Source organism: Urocitellus parryii, chromosome 14 (genome assembly GCF_045843805.1).
Source record: "Urocitellus parryii isolate mUroPar1 chromosome 14, mUroPar1.hap1, whole genome shotgun sequence".
NCBI classification, from domain to species: domain Eukaryota; kingdom Metazoa; phylum Chordata; class Mammalia; order Rodentia; family Sciuridae; genus Urocitellus; species Urocitellus parryii.
In genome coordinates this window covers 5,100,132-5,125,187 of record NC_135544.1, presented here as the reverse complement: position 1 = coordinate 5,125,187, position 25,056 = coordinate 5,100,132, and the positions used below count along the sequence as shown (strand labels likewise).

Sequence of the window (25,056 nt, the reverse complement as noted above, 5' to 3'; positions counted from 1 at the left end):
AAAAAAACTTTAGATTTTGGAGTATTTCAGATTTTAGATTTTTGGGTTAGGGATGCTCAACCCGTATGTAGAGAGACTATTCAAATAGTGATGGAGATAATTCTTGAAAGACTTTGTTTTTTTTAAAAAATTATTGTAAAGTTCTTAGTAATGTATTTAAGTTTCTAGATTTCTCTTGCCATTTGTTTACTAATTTACAATATGAATGGTTATATATAACTGTATTTGTTAAAATTAAGTTTATTGAAAGAAACAGAAGGATGAGATTTAACTTCTCATGAAACTTCAGAGAAATGAGATAGCTCACACATACCAGTTGCTCATCATCCATCATCCCCTTGCCTGACTCCCATCTATACATAATGTCTTACCTAAATTCTCTGAAGGCAAACAATTTTTGTTAAATGTTTAAATGTTTATTTTGACCATCATATTAATTTCAAGTGAGACAAAACCTAAACAGTATGTAAGATTATTTTTCTGTATTGTGTGTATACTATATAGGGCTTTTCACATACTTAATCTGTGTATTGTGTGTGTGTGTGTGTGTGTGTGTGTGTGAGAGAGAGAGAGAGAGAGATAAAACACACATTCTTTTGTCTGGTCTTATGAAATACATTTTAACTCATAAAATCATTTATTTTATGTTATGTATCTTGGTCAGTAACAGGAACTAAGAATTACATCATTCTTAGAATGTATCCTGCTTTCTGATGATTTCCTTTATGTGTAATTTGTAGGGTTACAGCACAGAAAAAAATAAGATACACCACACACACACACACACACAGCTACATAAATACACCATAGTAGCCACACATTAATTGTCCCATGCTATACCAATTATGTATATAAAAAATATAAAGTCAGAAAATGAAATTTCGGAAGGTGAAGATTTGCTTAGACTATCTTGTGGATTACATTCACAGAAAACTACAAGAACTGTGAAAATCCTGACTGCTTCCTGCCTCACAGAAGCCCTCTAGGAATGATTATTGGGCACCAGGAGAGGGGATATGATGATACTGGTAAATAGAAAGTTATAGGAGATTACATACATTCGTGCCTTTCTTACAGAACAACAGCTGATTGTGGTATTTCAGATTGCCCAAGGTGGCACAATTGAATATCCTTCGCTTTGGACTTACTGAGGACGAACAGAAGAGACAGCTCTTATTCCAGAGAGGTGGTCAGCAAAGGTGCTTAGAAGCCTTCGCTTGCATTTCAGTGAATTAGTTACAGTCCTAAAAAGCAATTATCCTCTTTAGTGCAAAGCAGAACAAGCATGCCATTAAAGTACATTAAAGGATACTAGACCAGTTGTTTTCATTTGCATTTATTTTATAATATTTGTTATAGCTTACGTGTGGCATGACTCAAACTACTTAAGTGTAAGTTTCTTCATTCTTTTTTTTTTTTTTTTGTCTTTCAGCCAAAGAAGAGCTAAAAGACAGCTTGATTTCCTTTCTTGATGATTTTTATCTTGCAGTAGATAATAGTTTGAATTGTTATGTTTGGAGGTAGAAAGTACTTTACAATATTATATGCATTTCCCATTCCTCTACTTTGCTTCTCCTCTTCTTTACCTCTCAATATACAGAATCTTGTAGTATAACAAACCTTGTGGTGTAAAACAACATATGTCATCTCAGTTTCTGTGGATCAGGATTCTGGTCATGGCATAGCTGGGTTCTGTACAAGGCTCCAATCAAGGTGTCATTCAGGGTTGTATTCTCATCTGGGTATTTGTTTATTAACTTGTGCCTTTTAGCAAATTCAGTTGTTTTTTTTTTAATTAAAAAATTTTTTTTTCTGGCACTGGGGATTGAACTGAAGGGCAGTTGACCACTGTGCCACATCCCCAGCCCTATTTTGTATTTTATTTAGAGACAGGGTCTCACTGAGTTGCTTAGCGCCTCACAGTTGCTGAGGTTGGCTTTGAACTCATGATTCTCCTGTCTCAGCCTCCCAAGCCGCTGGGATCACAGGCGTGCACCTGGCAGCAGGTTCAGTTTCTTGAGACTTAGTTTGAGACCTTGGTTTCTTGCTGATAGAAAGTTGGAGGCTGCTCTCAGCTCCTAGAGGCCACCCACAGTTCCTTGCCATGTGAGCTTCTGCAACGTGGCTGCTTATTCCTCAAAGCCAGCAAGGAAGCCAGAGACTCCAGAAAGACCAGGGTACTCTCATGTACATAATCATATATTTGTAATAACATGCATTCTGTTACCTTTGCTACATTTTATAGAGTAGAAGCAAGTAAGAAGGAATCACTTAAGATGCTGTATGTTGCGTGTTCATATCTACCCCAGATTCATATGTTGAGACCCTGACCCTCAAAATGTGATTGCATTTGTAGGTGGGGCCTTCAGGAAATAAATAGAGCATGAATGTGGAGCCCTCATGAGTGGGTCTCTTGCCTTGAAGGATACAGCAAGGATACACAGATGGCCATCTGTGAACCCACAGGAAGGCCCATCCTAGACAACAAAATTTCTGGTGCCTTGGTCTTACACTTCCCAGCCACCCAGTTTTGTTACAGCAGCTAAATAGAGTAAGAGACAAGGATAGGAGATTACACAGGGATCATGGGGGACCATACTCAATTTCTGAAGTAAGGACATACCAACATTACTTATTTGTTTACCTGTTGGTAGACATTTGAGTTGTTTCTAGTTTTTAGCTGTATAAATAAAGATGCTATGATAGTAACAAAAACAGCATGGTACTGGTACCAAAACAGGCAGGTGGACCAATGGTACAGAATAGAGGACACGGAAACCAACCCACAAAACTACAACTATCTTATATTTGATAAAGGGGCTAAAAGCATGCAATGGAGGAAGGATAGCATCTTCAACAAATGGGAAAACTGGAAATCCATATGCAACAAAATGAAACTGAATCCCTTTCTCTCGCCATGCACAAAAGTTAACTCAAAATGGATCAAGGACCTTGATATCAAATCAGAGACTCTGTGTCTGATAGAAGGAAAAGTTGGCTCTAGTCTACATACTGTGGGGTCGGGCTCCAAATTCCTTAATAGGACACCCATAGCACAAGAGTTAATAACAAGAATCAACAAATGGGACTTACTCAAACTAAAAAGTTTTTTCCCAGCAAGAGAAACAATAAGAGAGGTAAATAGGGAGCCTACATCATGGGAACAAATCTTTACTCCTCACACTTCAGATAGAGCCCTAATATCCAGAGTATACAAAGAACTCAAAAAATTAGACAATAAGATAACAAATAACCCAATCAACAAATGGGCCAAGGACCTGAACAGACACTTCTCAGACGAGGACATACAATCAATCAACAAGTACATGAAAAAATGCTCACCATCTCTAGCAGTCAGAGAAATGCAAATCAAAACCACCCTAAGATACCATCTCACTCCAGTAAGATTGGCAGCCATTATGAAGTCAAACAACAACAAGTGCTGGCGAGGATGTGGGGAAAAGGGTACTCTTGTACATTGCTGGTGGGACTGCAAATTGGTGCAGCCAATTTGGAAAGCAGTTTGGAGATTCCTGGGAAAGCTGGGAATGGAACCACCATTTGACCCTGCTATTGCCCTTCTCGGACTATTCCCTGAAGACCTTAAAAGAGCATGCTACAGGGATGCTGCCACATCGATGTTCATAGCAGCACAATTCACAATAGCTAGACTGTGGAACCAACCCAGATGCCCTTCAATAGATGAATGGATAAAAAAAAATGTGGCATTTATACACAATGGAGTATTACTCTGCATTAAAAAATGACAAAATCATAGAATTTGGAGGGAAATGGATGGCATTAGAGCAGATTATGCTAAGTGAAGCTAGCCAATCCCTAAAAAACAAATGCCAAATGTCTTCTTTGATGTAAGGAGAGTAACTAAGAACAGAGTAGATAAGAAGAGCATGAGAAGAAGACTAACATTTAACAGGGATGAGAGGTGGGAGGGAAAGGGAGAGAGAAGGGAAATTGCATGGAAATGGAAGGAGACCCTCAGGGTTATACAAAATTACATACAATAGGAAGTGAGGGGAAAGAGAAAAATAATACAAGGGGGAGAAATGAATTACAGTAGAGGGGGTAGAGAGAGAAGAGGGGAGGGGAGGGGAGGGGAGGGGGGATACTGGAGGATAGGAAAGGCAGCAGAATACAACAGACACTAGTATGGCAATATGTAAATCAATGGAAGTGTAACTGATGTGATTCTGCAATCTGTATAAGGGGTAAAAATGGGAGTTCATAACCCACTTGAATCAAAGTGTGACATATGATATGTCAAGAACTATGTAATGTTTTGAACAACCAACAATAAAAAAAAAGAAAAAAAAAGAAAGATGCTATGAACATTCGTACAAAGTCTGTTGTACAAGCGTGGATGTTTAAGACATATGTTTTCAGTTCTTTTCGGTAAATATCTAGGACTATAATGGCTAGGCTGTATGGTAGATGTATATTTCACATTTAGAGAAACTACCAGATTGGTTTCCACTCTCTTTTTGTCCTGCATTCTCACCAGCATTGTATGAAAATTCCACCTGGTGCAGTCAATCTTTCAATTTCTGACTTTCTAGAGGGTACACAATGGTATCTCATTAGCGTTAATTTATATATTTAATGACTGATGATATTGACCATTTTTTTTTTTTGGTATTAGGATTTGAATCCGGTGTGCTTAACCACTGAGCCACATCCCCAGCTCTTTTAAAATATTTTATTAGAGACAGAGTCTCACTGAGTTGCTAAGTGCCTCGCTAAGTTGCTGAAACTGGCTTTGAAATTGTGATTCTTCTGCCTCAGCCTCCTGAGCCACTGGGATTACAGGGGTGCACCACTGTGCCTGGCTTTATTGAACATTTTCAATTGCTTGTTTGCTAAGGAGATCTTTGACGGGGTATCCTAAGACTTATCCTTGCTTTTAAAACATTTGGTTGTGTATGTTGTTATTGAATTTTTAAGAAGTCTTTACATATTTCTAATACAGAATGATTTTTTAATTATATGGTTATAAGTGCTATGTTTTATTCCAGCCTGTAGGTTGCCTTTTCATTTTTTTTTCTTTTTTAAAAAGAATATTTATTTTTTAGTTTTAGGTGGATACAATATCTTTATTTTATATTTACGTGGTGCTGAGGATCGAACCCAGTGCCTCATGCATGCTAGGCGAGCAGTCCACCACTGAGCCACAACCCCAGCCCATTTTTTTCTTTTCTCATAGTGTCTATTGAAGTGTGAAGTTTTAAATTTTGATGAAGCTCAACCTATCCTTCTTTTTTCATTCATTTTGTGTTCTGCTTAGAAAAAATCTTTGTTTAGCCCAGATTCACTAAGAATTGTTTCTGTTTTCTTCTAGAAATTTTATAGTTTTAACTTTTTCATTTATGCCATGACCCACTTAGAATAAGTTTTTATAATGCAGAATGAGGCAAGAGTTGGGATTCATTTATTTGGATATCCATTTGTAGAAGAATAATTTGCTGGAAATGTTATACTTTACTGATTGAATGACCTTGGCTTTTTTTTCAGTAATCAATTGTCCCTATATTTTTTCTTTAATTTCTGGGCTTATCAATATGTCTGTATTTATGCCAGGACCACATATCTTAATTACTCTAGCTTGACAAAAAGTCTTTATGAAAAAGGTTTTTGAAAGATCCTTTTGAAAAGTCTTCCAACTTTGTTCTTTCTAAAAATTATTTTCACAATTTTGGGTCTTTTGATTTCCACAAAAATTTTAGATACATTTTTGTCAATTTCTACAAAAACCTTGGTGGCATTTTTATTGCCATTATGTTGAATCTATATATCAATTTGGGGAGACTTGACAATGAGACAGTTAATCCATACACATGTAAATCTATCAAAGTGTTTAGGTCTCTAATTTCTCTGGACAGTATTTTGTTGTGTCTGATATACATATTTTGTAACTCATGAGTTACCCTAAGTAACTCATGTATGAATATATGTTTATTTTTGTTAAAACACAAACAAATCTCTTTTTTTCCATATTTTTATTGGTGCATTATACTTGTGCACAACAACGGGATCTCTTGTTACGCATTTGAACATGCACACAATATAACAATATAATTTGGCCAATATGACTACCCAGTGTTTCTCCTTTCCCTCCCCTCTTCCCATCCCCTGGTCCCTTTATTCTATTCTGTTGATTTCCCTTTTCATTTCATGAGATTCTTGACCTCTCACCTTTCTTTTCCTTTTTCCTGTCTAGCTTTCACATATGAGAGAAAACACATAACCGTTGACCTTTCAATTTGACTTATTTCACTTAACATAATGTTCTCAAGTTCCATCTTTTTCTTGCAGATGACATAATTTCATTTTATTTATGATTGAATAAAACTCCATTTTGAGTGTGTGTATTTTATATATATACATATCATTTTGAGTGTGTGTGTGTGTATATATATATCTCACATTTTCTTTATCTGTTCAGCCATTGATGGACATATAGGCTAGTTTCATAGTATGGCTGTTGTGAATTGTGCTGCTATAAACATGGGTGTGCATGTATCACTAGAGTAGGATAACTTTAATTCTTTATGATAAATACTGAGGAGTGATGTGGCTGGGTTATATGGTGAGTCCATTCCTAGTCATTGAGGAACCTCCTTACTGATTTCCATAGTGGTTGTACTAATTCACAATGCCACCAACAGTATAAAAGTGTTCCTTTTTCTCCACATTCTCCTCAGCATTTATTATTGTTAGTATTCTTGCTGACTGCCATTCTGACTGAGGTCTCAGGGAAATTTTGATTTGCATTTCCCTACTTGCTAATGATGTAGAACTTTTTTTTTTCATATTGTTGTTGGCCATTTGTATTTCTGCTTTTGAGATGTGTCTGTTTAGTTCATTTGCCCAATTCATAATTGGTTGCTTATTTTTTTGCTGTTTTTTTTAACCTTTATTTTATCTATTTATTTTTATGTGGTGCTGAGGATTGAACCCAGTGCCTCACATATGCTAGGCAAGTTCTCTACCACTGAGCCACAACCTCAGCCCCAGGTGTTAAGTATTTTGAGTTCTTTATATATTCTGGATATTAATACTCTGTCAGAAGAGTAGCTAGCAAAGATTTTTTCCAATTATGTAGGTTCTGTCTTCACATTCCTAATGTTTCTTTTGCTGTGCAGAAGCTTTTTAATTTGATGCTGTCCCATTTATTAACTCTTGGCATTATTTCCTGAGCTTTAGGAGTCCTATTGAAAAAGTCATTGCCTGTGGCTCTATGTTGAAATGTTGACCCTAGAAGAAGACTTCTAAGAGTTGTATAGTTTCTGGTTTAATTCTCAGGTCTTTAATCCATTTTGAGTTGATTTCTTTTTTTAGTCCTGTTAATATTTGCTTCAAGTGTCTTCAAGCTCTGTTATTAGGTAAATAAATATTTAGTAATTTTGTGTCTTCTACATGAATTGACTTACTTATCATTTTGCTCGTCTAATCTCCTTCAAGGGAGGTGCTGGCTTGTTTGCAAGTGTTCTGTTTGTTGAGTGGAAAAAGAAAGCTATGTCTGCCAGCATTCAGAACTGGAAGTTGTGCATTACACCTTGTATCGTGAGTATATGTAATAGCTTAGATTTCTCTCCATACACACCCAGATGTAGCCTGAGCAGGGGGTTATGTACTATTATTTTATTAATGAGTATAATCCCATTAAGCCAGAGTGAAGGCCAAGGAGGGTAAAGCAGGGAAGGAGTTAACACAAAGATACCTTAATTGTGCTAGCCACTACTAAGTGTGACTGGTTGCTTTATCTATAGAAATGTGCTCTCCAAAATCTAAATACTTTCTTAATGCTTGTAGGAAGACTGTAGAGAGAATTGATCCACTGGTTCTATGACCCTTTGGTCATAGGTTTGTCCCATGGTGTGTTAACTTCCCTAGACTTCTGGATGTACATGTATGCATGTCAGCTTCCTATGTGATCTCAAAGCAATATTATCGTGGAAGTCTTAGGGTAGGAAATGAAAAGCATTGGTGCAGGTAATAGCCAGTGGTTTTTCAGGTTATGTCTATGTGAAATCTGTCAAGCATATGCAGAAATGGAATGAGAGTCCATTTATGCTGAGGGGATCTGAAATGATGAAATGAAAAGTATCTAATATCATCCATTCTTGATATCACCCAGATTCCCTTATCTTTCTTCTGTGTCCAAGTCTCATACTATAGTATTTAGCAATGATAGGAGGGGAGGTTATCATTTTTTTCCCTGAGTAAGTTAGAATGAGTCCAGTTGGTCAGCCCAGCTCTCTCAAAGACTTCAGACAAGAGAGTTAATGAAATAGGTTTAGACCTCATTGCTGCAGGTGACCCAAAGTCAATGACTGATATGCATTCTCTTCCTCTTCCACAACCCGTTCTTTATTTTCTTCACTATTGGCCAGTAATTTTGAATCGTTTGGATTGCTTGCCTGGTGTGGTGACCAGACTTTCTTCCCATAGGAACCTGTAGTTGCCTTGTCCCTCTTAGGCAGTGATGACTGCAATTACACTTTCATATTGGATATGAAATTCATTGTGTATGGACACTGCCCAGTCCTGGATATGCCCAGTTTACTTCCATTGTATAGCTGCAACATTAGCTAATTATTAGTCCATTATTACCCCCACTACAGAAATTTCTTTATTTTTCCTGCTAATCCACAGCCATGAAGGACTCAAAGTGACCAGGTAGTAGTGTAGGTCTGTGGATTCAAGTTCAGTGGAAAGCTTCCTGTGCTCCTAATGGAAAAGATTCCCATTTCCCACTCTCCCTGGGAACCCAGAAAAGACTCAAGTTGCAGGAATGAAAAACACAAAATAAGCAAATGGGTCATAGAATTATGGTGAGGTTAGTCAATCCTACTTCAACTGGGGGTTTCCTAGAACTATTTTGTCTAGCTGCTTGGAATACAATACCAGACATCAACTACTGGTTTAATAAACCATAAAGTATTATCCTTGAGCTGTGACTTATGCTGAGTTACTAAAGACTATTCTGACTTCTTCTTAGTGATAGGGTCACTAAGGTGAAAGAAATAAATCCTGTGCTCAGGGTCATACTGCCTGTTGTTACCTGGCAGTTGTCCATTGATATCTCCTTCAATATACAGTGGGTTCTTAGGTCTGTCTTAGTGTTCACAAGTTACCATGTTGCTAAAGAAGCGATTCTGTAACCCCTGGATGGTCAGTGTTGGCAGAATTTGGGCAGGGGGTGGAAATTAAGTCAAATATGTATCTAGAGTAAGTGTCAATCTCAGCAAAGACAAATTTCTGCTCCTTCTGGGTGAAAGGATTTTAGTCAGTCAGTAAGAGGTCTCCTTCAAAGAATGGTGCCATATCCAAAATTCATAGCATTGATCGTTGTTGCTGGTAGGCAAGGTATTAAAAAATGACAATCATGAATTCTGCCTTCATGTTTGGGAGCTGAAGCTTTTTGGTTCATGCATAACCTGTATCATTGTAATCATGTCTTCTTGGTTCATGGACCATAGAGCAGTAATGGATAACAGCATGGAAGCTGGGTGACATCCAAGACAAACCATATTATCTACCTGTTTGTTAAGAGATTCTTGTCAGTGAACACTTATTGGTGGTTATTAATATCAGATATTGGTTGGAGTAGTGTTGGTCTTACATAGATAGCACATTCAGTAGGGCGGCGGTAGTTGGTTCACTATTAGGTTAAGGTCATAATATATCTCATCTTCTGCCATGATTTAACTTGTTTTTGTCAAGAGTAAGAAAAGTAAATTAAATGGGGGTGAGTGGGGATCATGAGGACAACCCCTGAGTCTGGTACAGTTGATCTCTGAAGTTTTCCCCCAAGGATATGGTATAGCGTCAGTCAGTGTCCTGGCTAAAGGGGGTAGTTTGAAGGGATTTATCATGATTTTTTTTTTTCTTAGATCCTCAGATTAGGGAATTTATATGAATTTTCCTCCAGCTGCTAAGTACAACTTCCCCACATACTCACTCAGGAACCAAGGAAATAAACACAAAGTGTATTTGTAGAAACATTGAAGCTACTGGGCCTAGGCAACAACTTAATTTATCATCAGCTCATGATGTGCTCCTACTCTGAACAGAGGGTCACGGTGCAGTTTTGAGCCCCTGGCCTGGCCACTGTATCAACTTCAGACGCTGTATCCAGCAGTCTTTGAAAATATGAATATTCTGCTTTTCTTCTCAAATGAATAAGGAACTGCAGCAATGGACCTTTCAGCCAGTGGCTCTGCTCTGTGACCTAATTTTAGATTTTGAAACAGTGAGTTCCATGGTGGTAACTACCATACATTTTCTCTTCAAGATTTATCCCTTTTGGTTATGCAATCTGAGCAACTTAGTTACCTTGACCACCATCTATCTCACCTGCAGAAATGCTACAAACCCTGTGAGTGAGGCAACTCTAGTGTGGCATTCCTAATCTTTATGGTACCTTCCCTGATGGTCAAGTGCTGATATCTGATCTTGTCCCATTTTGGAGCAAGCTTGTCCCCAAATGGGACAAGATCAGATATCAGTACTTGACCATCAGGGAAAGTAATATATATATATATATATATATATATATATATATATATAATTTTTATTTTTAGAGACTCTGTTTCTAGAGGCACACTGATAAAAAGTGTCAGTCCTTCTCTCTTCTCTTGTGTCAGTCATTCTTCCCATGCTGAAGTTGTAAAGTGTCCTCTTGGGCTCTCAGTGTCCTTTGGGTTGGTTCTCAGTCTTATGTAGTAAATCCATCCTAACTTTTCCAGCTCCTGAGTGTTCTTACCATCTTCCAGATATTATGCCGAGTAAGCTTTGCCATTTCTGTCTCATTTACAGTACACCCTCATCATGTCCCAGTGTCAAGGAGACATTCAGCAAATCATTAGGACCAGCTTCAGGTCCTACTTCTTGCCAGAGTATTGTATTTCATATCATAAGTGTGTCTCTCTAGGACCATAAAGTTTCTCCTATTTATCCTCATATTTCTCTCACTCTGATCCAAATGCCTCAAGATATACCCTCAGATGCTTCCCCAGTTCTTGGCAGTGTGTTCTAGCCAGCGCTTCCAGGGGCTTTTGGGGTTGATGAGTTATTTCTCCTGAGAGCAGGCCCTGCATTTTTTCACTCATGTGCCAAGTGAAAGGTGATATCCTTCTTGGTTTTAGTGGTTATTTACCACCAGTAGTGGGGCTTTTATTGTCATCAGTTGAATAATACCTCTTAGGGCCACTCCTAGCCTGGGTTCCACAAAAGACAGAAAGGGAAGCAGCGGCATATGTGCTGTGATTATATTATGGAGTATGATCCTGTAGAGATGGAGGGAGGAAGAGGTGAGTGAAGCAGTGAAGGAGGAGGGGCAAATATAAGGATGTGACTGAGCTGAGTGCTTTTAAATGGGGCGAATGGTTCATGTTTTTCAACCCTTCCAATGAAAAGCATATAGAGCATCTCCAGATCAGGGTAAGGGAGGGGGGTGAATTTATCCATTGACTCTAATCTTCTGTAAGTAAAAAATTTTCCAACTGGACTTAAATCCCACTTACTTTTGGCTTGCACATGGGTGATAAGTTGCTGAGAAGAGTTTATAGTGACATCCGCAGTTAAATCTTAGGGCAGGAAAGGAGTCACATGGAAGAAGCTGAGGTGTGCAATTGTCCAGGGCCATGAATAGCCAAAACTGTTCTGGCTGAGATGGTTCAGGCACCTAAGAGGTGTCTGCTAGAGTAGAGTGCCCTCACCTTCAACTCTGCCCACTCTCCCTAAACCTAACGACCCACCATACAAGATTCTTTGAAAGAGACACCTGACTTGCTGGGGTAGGGGAGCATCAGCTTCTCGTTTGTGCAGAGTGATCCGTGACTTCTGTGGCATCTTGACGAAACAAATGCCTTTTCTGTTTTAGCCCTTGCTTTTTACTCACTTCCAGAGTTTTCTTATGTCATCAAATTCTAGAATGTCTTGGGCCCATTGTAGTGTTCAGAGTTGCTTTTCTGCTTCTTGGAACTTAGAACTTTCTCCAGTCAACTAAGTCATTGTCACCCACCTATTGACTTTGCCATTTCCAAAATTTTGTTACTGTTTCTCCACCATTTTGTCTTTCCTTGTGAGATTATGTCATATTAGAAAACTCCTTACTCTCATTATTAAAATGTATGTTTAGTCAATCTTTTTTTTTTTTAAATCTGAAAGTCTCCACTCATTTATTGAATAGACTATTGAGAAACATTTTCATTGAGGATATGCTCTGTTTCTGACATTATTTGGGTAGACAATAAAATACATGGTCCCTGTCATAGACAGGACTTACAGTGTAGACAGATATTATTAAATAGCCATAGAAATGATCTTTGTTGGGAGGGAAAGGTTCTCTGATGGGTGATCTGAACACTTCTGGTAAAGATTCTACAAGAATCTACCAAAGGACCATCCTAATCACTGTCAGCTGGTTGGTAGTTGTTAGTCCTATTGCCCCAGCGCTCCGACTCTGCAGCAACAGCGATTCTGTTAACTCCTGACCAAAGATGATGAACCCTAGAGACAAAATATGCATTTAGTTGTATTCTCATTTTAAAGCTTTTAGCATCATGTGTCCCTAGTACTAAATCACCACCAGGAGTAACAACCCTAAGTGGACACTTGCCAGGAGAGAATGAGCTTCTTTACATTTTCTTTTCTTTGAGCAAACTTTTATCCATTATCTACACAGAGTAAAAATTTATGCTTATATCATAGATGTCATTTATTAAAAGTCATCCAATAAACTCCTTGGGTCAAAACTTTTCTTCTTAAGTATTAATGTTTTAAGTAGATGGGATGATTTTGTGAAGTTAGAAGGATAAATGAGGTATGAAATGGGGAGGATTTCTAGGAAAAGTAGATTTAGTGTGACATGACTCTAAAAGATGGATGATTTAGAGGTTTCCTATTTATATTTAAACAGAATAAAGCAGAAAATCTCTCTTAGGGTTAACAGAACTTACTTTCTAACTGGAGTTTCCTGAAGTAATTTTTCACTGCTTTTTATATTTTAGACGAAATATGTGAAGGAACAGTTCCAAGTGGGAAACTGTCAATTGCATCATGTTTTCTACATATTAACAACCCAGTTCTTAATTTTTGTTATTCTTAGATATACATGACAGTGGAGTGCATTTTGGCACATTCTACAAATACGGAGTATAACTTACTCTAATTAGGATCCCATTCTTGTGGTTGTACATGATGTGGAGTTTCACTGGTGGTGAAATAGGGAAGTTATGTCTGATTTCTTTCCTATTCTCATCACCCCCCTTCACTTCATTCCTGTTTGTCTAACCCAATGAACTTCTGTTCTTCCGTCCCCACCTTATTGTGTGTTAGCATCCACGTATCAGAACATTCACCCTTTGATTTTTTTAGAATTGGCTCATTTCACTTAGCATGATAGTCTGCAACTCCATCCATTTACTGGCAAAAGTCATAAAGCCATTTTTATGGCTGAATAATATTCCATTGTGTATATATATATACCACATTTTCTTTATCCATTCATCTGTTGAAGGGCACCTAGGTTGGTTGGTTCCAGTAGCTTAGCTATTGTGAATTGAGCTCTACAAACATTGATGTGGCTGTGTCACCATAGTAGGCTGGTTTTAAGTCCTTTGGGTATATGCTGAGGAGTGGGATAACTTTGCTTTGGGAGAATATTGCTTCCATTCCCAGTTTTCTGAGGAATCTCCATACTGCTTTCCATAGTGGTAGCACCAATTTGCAGTTCTACCAGCAATGTGTGAGTGTACCTTTTCTCCCACATCCTCACTAAAAGTTATCATTACTTGTATTCTTGATAATTACCATTTTGACTGGAGTGAGATGGAATCTCAGTGTGGTTTTAATTTGTATATCTCTAATTGCTAGAGATGTTGAACAGTCTTTTCATATATTTGTTGACCATTCTATTTCTTTTTCTGTGAAGTGCCTGTTCAGTTCCTTTGTTCATTTATTGATTGGGTTATTATTATCATTTTTTTTTGGTGTTAAGTTTTCTGAGTTTTTTTTATATATATATCCTGGAGATTAATGCTCTGAAGTGCAGGTGGCAAAGATTTTCTCCTTTTCTGTACGCTCTTTCTTCATATCCTTGTTTGTTTCCTTTGCTGTGAAGAAGCTTTTTTGTTTGGTATTATTCTCTTTATTGATTCTTGATTTTACTTCTTGCACTTTAGGAGTCTTGTTGAGGAAGTCAGTTTCTAAGCCAACATGATGAGAAAGTTGGGCTTACTTTTGCTTTTGGTAGGTGCAACATCTCTGGTCTAATGCCTGGGTCCTTGATCTACTTTGAGTTTTGTGCAGGGTGAGAGATCAGGGATTCAATTTCATTCGGCTACATGTGGATTTCCAGTTTTCCCAGCACCATTTGTTGAGGAGGCTGTCTTTCCTCTATTTTATGTTTACTGCACCTTTGTCTAGTATGAGGTAATTGCATTTGTGTGGGTTTTTTTCTGTGTCTTCTCTTCTGTTCCATTGGTCTTCGGGTCTGTTTTGGTGCCAATACCATGCTGTTTTTCTTACAGTAGCTCTGTAGTATAATTTAAGGTCTGGTATTGTGAGGTCTCCTGATTTGCTTTTCTTGCTAAGGATGGCTTTGGCTATTCTGGGTCTCTTATTTTTCCAAATGAATTTCATGACTGTGTTTTCTATTTCTATGAATAGTCGTCATTGAAATTTTAATAGGAATTGCATTAAATCTGTGTAGCACTTTTGGTAGTGTGGCCATTTGACAATGTTAATGCTGCCTATCCAAGAACATGGGAGATTTTGCCATTTTCTAAGGTCTTCTTAAATTTCTTTAGTGTTCTGTAGTTTTCATTGTAGATATCTTTCACCTCTTTTGTTATATTGACTCTCAAAAATAATTTCTTTTTGAGACTATGGTGAGTGGAATAATTTTCCTAATTTCTCTTTCAGTTGATGTATCACTGATATATAGGAGTGCAATTGATTTATGGATGTTAATTTTGTATCCTGCTACTTTGCTGAATTAATTTATGAGTTCTGGAAGTTTTCTGGTGGAGTTTTTTGGGTCTTCTAAATATAGAATCATGTCATCAGCAAATGGGGATAGTTTCAGCTCTTCTTTTTTTTATTTGTATCCCTTTAATTTCTTTCTTTTTCCTAATTTCTCTGGTTAGAGTTTCAAGGACTACTTTGAACAGAAGTGGTAACAGAGGGCGTCCCTGTCTTTTTCCAGTTTTTAGAGGGAATGTTTTCGGTTTTTCTTCATTTAGAATTATGTTGGCCTTGGGTTTAGCATGGGTAGCTCTTACAATGTTGAGGTATCTTCCTACTATCCCTAAGTTTTCTAGTATTTTGAACTTGAGTGGATGCTGAGTTTTGTCAGATGTTTTTTCAGCTTCTATTAATAATCATGTGATTCTTGTCTTTAAGTCTATTGACGTGATGAATTACATTTATTGATTTTCATATATTCAGCCAACCTTGCATCACTGGGATGAACCTCATTGGATCATGGTGCACTATGTTTTTAGCATATTTTTCTATGTGATTTGCTAGGATTTTATTAAGAATTTTTGCATCTCTATGAATCAGGCCTATTGGTCTGACGTTTTCTTTCCTTGATGTATTTTTGTCTGGTTTTGGTATCAGGGTGATACTAGCTTCTTAGAAGGAGTTTGGAAGGATTTCCTCCTTTTCCAATTCATGGAATGATTTGAGGATTAGTGTTAGTTCTTCCTTGAAGGTCTGATAGAACTTGGCTGAGAATCTGGTCCTGACCTTTTCTTTCTTGGTAGGCTTTTGATGGCATCTTTTATTGCTTGAAATTGATCTGTTTAAATTTTGTATGTCCTCCTGATTGAATTTGGTCAGTTCCTTATTTTTTTTTCTCTTATCTTTTTAACGTGATGACCTCAGAATATTTGAGTTGAAAGTAGCTTCGCGGTCACCTAATCTCACATCTCTTCGACTGCTGAAACCCAGCATTTCCATTTGATCCCTGCTTTGTATTCCATCTCTTGACTGATTTAACTCTTAAGTTCATGCATGTTTTTTTCACCTTCTCCATTATATTTTGTATTCATTTATTCATTTACTTGTATACGATGCTGAGAATCAAACCCAGTGCCTCACATATGTGAGGTAAGCGCTCTACCACTGAACCATCACCCCAGCCCCTCCACTATGATTTTTAACAGTAGATATTTTTAAAGTTCCTGCCTGATAGTACCATTATCTGAGTCTGTTGATTGTTTTAGCTCTTGACCATTTGAAAAAAATGTGTCTTCTTTTTTTTTTTAACGGATTGCTCAATATCATGCACATGAATGTAGAGACTGAGGTCAATAGCATTTGTGTGTAGAAATGGGCAGGTTTTCTTTTCTGTCAGGCTGTGAGTGGGTAAGGAAGTTGAGCTAGACTTGGGATCTGTGTTATTACCTTTCGTACTCCACAGGCTTCAAATTTGTTCAGTGATAACATTTATCTAGTAACTAAGCCTTGCTATTACCCATGCTTAGTCAGGTTTGAAGTGCTAGAGTTTTTTTTTTTTTTCTCAGGTTTTATCCTCCACTCTCAACTTTTATTGATTCCTGCATCGCTCCTGTTACTTCATGGTAGGCTCATGTTGGCAGTATGGCAGCCCCAGGTCTAGGCAGGCCCTCAATCCCTAGGTCTCAGTGGTGAAGCTTTCTAGTGTTCCAGCCTCTCCTTCCCAAGGCAGCTAAACAGTGCCTTGTGGTTTTGGTTGGATTGGGTGTCCCTCACCAGTGTCGGTCACCTCTGGTATCACTGTAGGATCCTAGGCCCAACAGAGTTTTGAACTTTTTCCCAACTAGGAGAGAGGAGTTTTGCTTTGACCCGCCCCCGCCCCCCCCCCCATTCCCTGCAGATAATAGATTTTTCTCTTGTATCTGGGGGCAGAAGGATTTCTTACTACTCCTTCAGTGGCATAAGGCTTTTTTCACTTTATCAAAGAAGGGGGAGGTTGGGAAGGCTGATTGAATGTTTCCAAGCACAAGTTGATTTCCTCCTGCCACTGCACTGTGCCAAGGTGGGGGCCCTTTCCAGTTTTCTCCCCACCCTCGTCTTCCTTCTTGGCATTGAATGAGAGGCATGGCAAAGAGCTCTTGAGTGAGTTAGAACTTTCCTTTTGCAACTGGACCTCCCAGCTCTGCCAGACTGACAGGGTAGCCGATACTTCACACTTAAGGAAGGGTTAGAATTTTACCTGATTTCTTATTACCTGTCTGTATGGTGACCACATCTTTCCCCTGTGTTCTGCCAAAGGTGAAGCAGATCATGTATCCACCTCTCCATGGAAGGGTGTCTCTCTCTGGGATTCAGTTCTCCAGTAGACTCAATAAAAGTTCAGAATTTGAGGATTATCTGATTTCTTTCTTCATTTGTTGAAGAAGGAGCCATATTCTTTTTTGGAAGGAAAATCTTTTAAAAATCATATTTTAGAATTAGCTTGTTTTTCTTCCCAAGATCTCAGCTAGAACGGAATACCAAAACTTAGTTATTTCTAAAAGTGCCATAATGATTTCATCAAACACACTTCCTTCAGGTCATACTGTGAAATGTTTTTGGCAGAATGTTGGAGTGAAAGAGTCCATTTTATAGGATTCTTTCCTCTGTTATGTCACCTTCAGATGGAACCTTATCCTGTACTGTCGAGTGGAGTCTTCTCAGGTGGCTGGCAGTGGAATAGACTGTCATTTCCAATGGTCTCATGTAAACAGTCATACAGGGTCCGTATTGAGAAGGCCACTGAAGGTTATGTGATGAGTACAGCTGCCTGCTAACTGATGATTCAAATATTGTGAACAAGTTGTGCCCTAATTTGTGCTAGAAAATTTCTGGTGCTGATGATTTTATTATTATTATTATTATTATTATTATTTTGGGGATACTGGTTATTGAACTAGGGGACACTCGACCACTGAGCCACATCCCCAGCCCTATTTTGTATTTTATGTAGAGACGGTCTCACTGCTTAGCGCCTTTTGCTGAGGCTGGCTTTGAACTCACTCTCCTCGTGCCTCAGCTGCTGGAACCACTGGGAGTATAGGCATGCACCACCACACCTTGTGATTTCATTATTTTTAAGACAGCTTATTTTATCCTTTGCCAGCTTGGACACTTACATGGTTCTTTATATTGAACCCCAGCTTCCCCTTTCATAGTTCTTAGCTGCTTGCACCTGATTCTTCAGTTCAGCGGGATACTGCCTGGCTGCCTTTGTACTTACCAGTCAATAAAGATGAACGATGTCTTCTCAAAGTTGTTTTTGGTAACCACCTTGGGACCTCCTTACTCAATTCTGTTCTGCTCTACTAGCTTCCTCTGAAGAGATATTTGAGAGAGTATATAAAAATGTCTTCATTCCACTGGAACATTTAAGCAATAATTTGAGCGTAAACGATGAAAACAGACATAAATTTTCTAAGAATTTTGAAGGCATTTTGCAGTGCCTTTCAAAAGCTTTTTTTTTTTTTTTAAATAATTTGTTTACAGAAGAGTTAAAAAGAAAGCTCAGAGTTCTGTGCACACTTCACCTGGCTTCTAATGTCAATGTTTTACATAATCATGGTACATTTTTCAACAACAATTTTAATTTTGGTTAAGCTATAAACATTAGTCATTTTTCATCATATTTTCCTAATAGACTTTGTCTCTTCCAGGACCATATCCCGGTTCTAGGTTGTATTTAGCCATCATCTGTCCTTAGTCTCCTTCAATCTGTGATCTCTACGTTCCTTATTTTTAATGGCTTTTGAACAGTGTTGGTCATAATTCTATAAAACAGCCCTTCATGTGGTTTGTCTAATGTTTTCTCTCTCAAGTTCACGCTTGGGTTATAGATTTTGGGAAATAATGCTAAAGAAGAGAAAGCATCCTCATTGTGTCTGATCTCAGAGGGTGCATGATAGCCACATGACATTACTGATAGTACTAACTTCATTAAGGCTGGTGTCTACTGGGTTTTTCCACTATGAAAAACTGACTTTCATTTTTTTCACTTAATGAATCACTAGGTCCAGCTCAGATTCAAAGGGAGAGGAATTAAACTTTATCTCCTTAAGAGAGAAATATCAAATAATTAGTGGGCATGTGTAAAAAGTACCAGACCACCAGAGTAATTAAAAGTACTTTTGGTGAAATATTTTGAAGATATGCAGCTATCCTTTTTCTCCGTAGTTTTAGTTTTATTCACTAAACTTTACATTCTTCAGTGAATCTCACCATTGATTCTTAACTTCCCGTATTGCTATCAGGAAATCCCAAACCATCCTAACTTCTGGTCCTTGAATTAGTCTTGTCCTACCAGGGAGGTGTAGTGTAGTAGTACCCATTTTCTCCACAGAAAAGACTTAACTGGGTTTCTCCAGAAATCTTCACCATGGCTGATTTTAGGACTGTCAGCAAAAGAGTTCAATGTAGATAAACTTCCTATTTTCGTGTTGCCCTGTTTTACTTGGCCACTGGCCAGGAAGAAATCAGCACTCCAGGTGCTGGACACCCCCTTACTAGTTTCTCACAAATATGTATCCAGCGTAGTAGTTTGTAGAAATGTGCAAACAAGGCCTCTGGCCTTGAGCTGGGGCTTCACAGAGATGTCTACATTCCTAAGAGAAGAGAAGTTGCCATTTGGGCTCCACAGTAACAGCTGGCAGGGGGAGGAGAGAAAGGGGTGAAGAAGCTCTCCCCTTCTCAGGTGTTGTCTGTTGTCCTTGAAGGGTTAACTTGCCCAGAACAGTGAAAGAAAAAAACTGCTTTTATGTGAACTTCTGCAGAATGTGAACTTCTGAGCCCCTCTGCTTATATGCTGGGTATGAAACTCTGAAACTACCTGAACTCAGGGTTCAGGGGATTGATTACAACAAAAGCTGTGCCCTCTGAACCTGGCTGCAGCCAAATAAAACAGTGTCCTGCTATCTTCGGTGCCTTGCTTCATCTGTCCCTACAACAATAGAATCTTTTTCTTTGGAAATTTCATAAAAATGTATTTTGGCAAGAGATTCTTGTGATTGTCTGGGCCCTCACTGGGACTTTTATATCTGGAAGCAAGGATTTCCACCTTTGGGAAATTTCTTTGAATTATTTCCTTGGGCATTTCTTCCCTTTCCTGTCTCTTTGCTGGAACTTTTCATATTTGCATAGTGGATCTCATGGATTGGTGGTCTGGTGTTAAACTGATCCTAGAGGTCCAATCTTCAAATACTTTTTCCTTCTAGTTTTTGAATATTTTTCAGCTTTGTCTTTCAAACCTTTATCAGACTTTCTATTAATTCTTTTAAATTTGTTGCCCCTCTTCCACTTCCAGGGGTATCTGTTGCCTCTTATTCTTTGGGGTTCTGCAGTGTAAAATAGGCTGCTTTGCATCTCACACTTCTGCTGCTGCACTCTTTACTGCTGTCCCGCCTGTTTATTCTAGTGCCCAGCATTTTACTACAATTCTGCCATCTTCTCGTCTCTCAATTCTTCCAGGTTCATAACTTCCAAAGACAATCATTTTACTCCTATTTTAATGGCGTTTAATAAGCAAATGAAATTAGGTGGGTACGTTCAGGCTGAGATTCTGGAGTTTCTCTCTTTCACTTTCTTCTTCTCCTTCTCCCTTCTTCCTTCTTTCTCCCTCCTCCTTCCTCCTTCCTCTTCCTCCTCTTCTTCCTCCTCCTCCTCCTTTTTCTTTCTTTCTCTCTTTCTCCTTTCCTTCTTTTCTCTTTTAAAATTATTAAAGAACCAAATCTTAAATTTGTAGGTCATCAAAAAACTTGGTCTTAAACTCGGAATGCAAACAGCTGCTGAGTATAGGCTGGCAGTGAATCAAGGACAATGAGGATCACTGGTCAGGAGACCATGGAAATAAACCAGGAAAGGGCACGGACCAAGCTCATAGCAGCAGGGAGGATCACAGTGGCAGTGACATTCAGGTAAAGGGAACATAACTGAGGCAACAAATAATAACAAAAGCAAGGAGAATTCTTTAGAGTCTAGAGAGAACTAGGTTACATTTTAGTTATATCAAGATTTGTTTTGGGGGACAGTTTTTACAACTCTTGGAACCCTAGTTCCTACCTCTCTAAAATAAGGTAGTAGTACTTATTTAATTTGTTTGTCATAAGAATTAAATGAGACAATCTATGCAGCTGTCTTGCAGTGTGTGTGGTACACAGAGTAGTCTCCATAAGGATTATATGCTTTCTTTCCCCTTCAACTGTTGAGAGTATAACTATTGAGACATTATCAGGGAAGAGATTTGCTTTAGGGAAAGTATGTGTTGTGTTCTATTATTATGAGATGGAAACATGGAAATTGGGCTTCCTTATCCTGTCTTAAGTTCTTTTTCCTCTTGTCTCTTGCAGGGTTTACCCCCCCAAAAATGGAAGGCTGAAGTTACACACCTGAGTTGCCCAGAACCTACCACGTTTGCTTTCTCATCTCCAGTTCCTCATGCTCCGCGTAGGAACTCCCTGCGAGAGATGTGGATACCAAGCTTCCAGCAGTCCAAGAAAGAAGCCCAGGCACTGAGGTGGCTGGTGGATAGGAATCAAAATTTTTCAACTCAAGAGTTTTGGGGTCTAGTGTTTAAGGAGTAATTTCCAAAAGTATCAGAATAACAGACTAAAGCCTTTATGAGGTTTATTTTCTAGGTTGCCTTAATGTCTGACTATAATAGCTATTCTGTTGACTATCCTTTAGGATAAACATTAATTGCTACAGTTCTCATAATGAGCCCTATCAAGTAACAGATATGAATTATTACCCTTAGGGGTTTGCTTCTGTATTTTTTATAGTGAAAAAGTAAATATTTTTTTATGGACATTGACCATCTTCAGTTTACATGTTTGGACCCACATACTTGCTGCTTTTTGTAAAAATTCACCTAAATAGAGTGTTTTCCTTGCTGCAGGGGTGCCAGAGTATCTAGCTGTGGACTTTTGATAGTCACTCCTCCATGTATATCTTAAACGATCAGCAACTTACTGGCTTTTGGTAAGCCCAATGTTTCTATGCTGAGCATGAACATGAAATGCATTAGAATTTGGCAATAAGAGATTCCATCTGTTTGTTTCCAGGCATGCAAGGGAGTAGGAAAAACTGTGTCAAACTAATGCTCTATCTGCTTTTTATGTCAAAAGATTATATATATATATATATATATATATATATATATATATATTCTTATACAATTGTCTGTGTGCATACCATCATGACACACCTTTGTTTTTATGGCTCCATTCTCTGTGCTGTCAGCTGCCTCTCTGACCTTTCTTATGTTCACCTTGCCCCAGGCATCCTCCTGTCTTCCCTCCCAAGTGGAATGTCTCATAAAGGAGTAATTTCTTCCTGTGTCTTTTGATCAGGGAGATCAACCAGTTGTTCCTTATACTTCTGAGCAGAATAATAAGATTTGTCTGGTTTGCCTGGACAGCCTATCTGTTTTGATCAACAGGAGAGTAGAACTGAATGCCCCAGGCCCTCCAGTTGTGTTGAAGCTGATCTGTCTTTAGGATGATATACAGCCTGTCATGGTGGGCAGCCACAGGCGTTCAGTTCATGAGCATTTCCTGGTTTCGATCCTGGTAAGGGTCAGCTGTCTTATCTGGGGTGTCTCCTGGAGTTCCATGAGAGACAAGGAGAACAACACTGACTTTTATTCCGTGAGTTGGTGGCCGGTGCCTTTGATGTGCCCAGCAGTGAGCTGGGTCATTCTTATACAGTGTTCTCTCTGCTGGTGGCACCAGCAGGTGAAGGTCACTTTGCTGGGGGGGGGGGGGGAGAAGGTGTCTATGACTAATTGCTTCCCATACCCAGGTCTGCCATAATTAAATGTGATCTTGTACAAATCTCTTAACTTACCTGAGCTTCCGGGGTATTTTTGTCGTTTGTTTTTGGTACTGGAGATTACAGTCAGTACCAGGGGCTCTTTACCACTGAACTATATCCCTAGTACTTTTTATTATTATTATTTTTTTAGTTTTGAGGCAGGGTCTCACTAAGTTGTTTAGGGTCTCATTAAGTTGCCTTGAACTTGAAATCCTCTTGCCTTAACCCCTGAACTGCTGTTTTTTTTTTTTTTTTTTTTTTTTTACTTATTTTTTTTTAATGACGCTGGAGATGGCCTTGTATCTGCTAGGTAAGCACTCTACCACTGAGCTATACCCACAGCATAGTAGGACCTTAGTTTTTGCATCTACAAAGAAGTGATGGGGTTAGTCTTTGAAATTTTTTTGTGTGTGATATTCTTTAATTTACTAAAATTTAAGAAGTTTACTTTAGAAGGTGCTTTTACTAAGTCAGTAGGTCAGAGTGACTGTCAAAGGAAGTGTGCCCTTTTTTTTTTTTGTAGGAAGGAGCATACTTCTTGGGTGGTATTGGGGACAGGGAAGCTTTATTTCTCTTTTTATCTGATGATATCAAAGTAGCATACATTAGAAAGGAAGAATTTGTTAAAAGATCAGGTTTTAAATTATCTACTGAATGAAGTGATGTTCTTTTTGAAAGAGAAGACTGAGAGTTGACCTATGCCTCCAGCAAGATATGATGATAGCTTATGTTCTCTCCACAAATGCCTTAACAAATATCCAGGGCTTATATGTAGCATGTCCGAAACCTCAGTGATCCATGTACTCTTGTCGTATCCTAGTTCTTTATGAAGAGTTCCTAGATGAAATCCTCCCTAAAGTTTTCGGAATTATGTATCTCCAAACAAATTTAGGGAAATGAAATTGTGCAATGCAGTCTAAAGATTTTGTCAGGGAAGAGGATGGCGAAGAGAGAAATCCACAGGCTTGAAAAGAGGATGTATTTCAAAGAAAATAACTCAGGGGTTCTTTGAGACTCTTGAGTCCCTACCCACAGATTTGAGACTTTCTTTTTTTTTGCTTACCATGTGCTGCTTCAACAGGGTTTTCATTCATGAGACAACACTGTCTTGTCTGATAATCAGTGTTAGGGAGTGAGAAGTGGTCCCCATGGTAACAGGATTCTTAACTTACACAATTCTTATACAATTGTCTGTGTGCATTCCATCATGCCGCACCTTTCTCTTCACCTTACTGTCTTCATTTGTGAAACACGATTAAGAAAGGGGTCTGACTTATAGCACTGTTGTGAGGAATGCCTCATGGCTCTGAAAACTTTGTACCACACAGCATTCTGTTTAGTGTTTCATTATATTTCACTTGGATTGTTCTCAAGGACAAATTTTCAAAGTGATATGACAAGGTGGACAGAAACCTTTCCAGAAATGTTGGGGAATACAGACGTAACCTAGTGTGACAGTGATCCCTAACGCTAGTTAATAGCCTTCTGGGCTCCACCTGAAAATGGAGGCAACTCTGACCTTCAATCATGTACAGATATTTCAGACCCCAAAGGCTGTGACTGGCTTATTTGTTGCTATTAAGGACTAGTTTATAGGAACTAGAAGGACTAATTTATAGTATCTGGAATATTAGTTGGGGTCATTAGCATTATGGTAATAGATTGAACACATAAGTATGCTGTGCACTCTTCAGAAATAAAAGACACAAGAAAAAAATGAGTATCCTTTTTTCAGTCACACACTGAATGTGACATGTAGGAGAGCCAGCTCCGAATCCAGAGAACACTGTGTGAATCCAAGCACAATACAAACCTGAACTTGAAATGCCTGGGGTAATATCACACATTTAAAAAAAGCCATTGGTGGAACATAATCCCTGCTAAAGATGACAGTTCATTAGCATAATTTATTTATTTTAGTCTGCCTAGGCTGCTCTAATAGGACACCATGAACTGGGGTGCTCATAAACTTTTTTTCTTACAGTTCAGGAGGCTGAGAAGCCTGAGATCAAGGTGCCAGCACATTTGGTGTCTGGTGAAGGTCCTCTTTCTCTTTCACATATGGCCGCCATCTTGCTTTGACCTTTCACAGGATGGAAGGGGTGAGGGAGCTCTCTGGCTCTCTCTCTTGTTAAGGCATTAGTCCCATTCATGGCGGCTCCCCCCTTGAAAGCCTTCACCTCCTAAAATCATCACCTTAGAGGTTAAGATTTCAACTATGGATTT

General features: G+C 38.5%; 1 protein-coding gene across 1 annotated transcript in view; it reads left to right on the top strand.

Moving 5' to 3' along the window:
- The window catches only part of Pofut3 (protein O-fucosyltransferase 3), a 101,079-nt gene extending 78,958 nt beyond the window's left edge, over positions 1–22,121 (top strand). Inside the window, exon 5 of the mRNA XM_026409453.2 lies at positions 21,366–22,121. Within this exon, the coding sequence (XP_026265238.2) occupies positions 21,366–21,599 (234 nt within the window). The 3' untranslated portion in view covers positions 21,600–22,121. The remainder of the gene's footprint in view (positions 1–21,365) is intronic.
- The last annotated feature ends 2,935 nt before the right edge of the window (positions 22,122–25,056 follow it).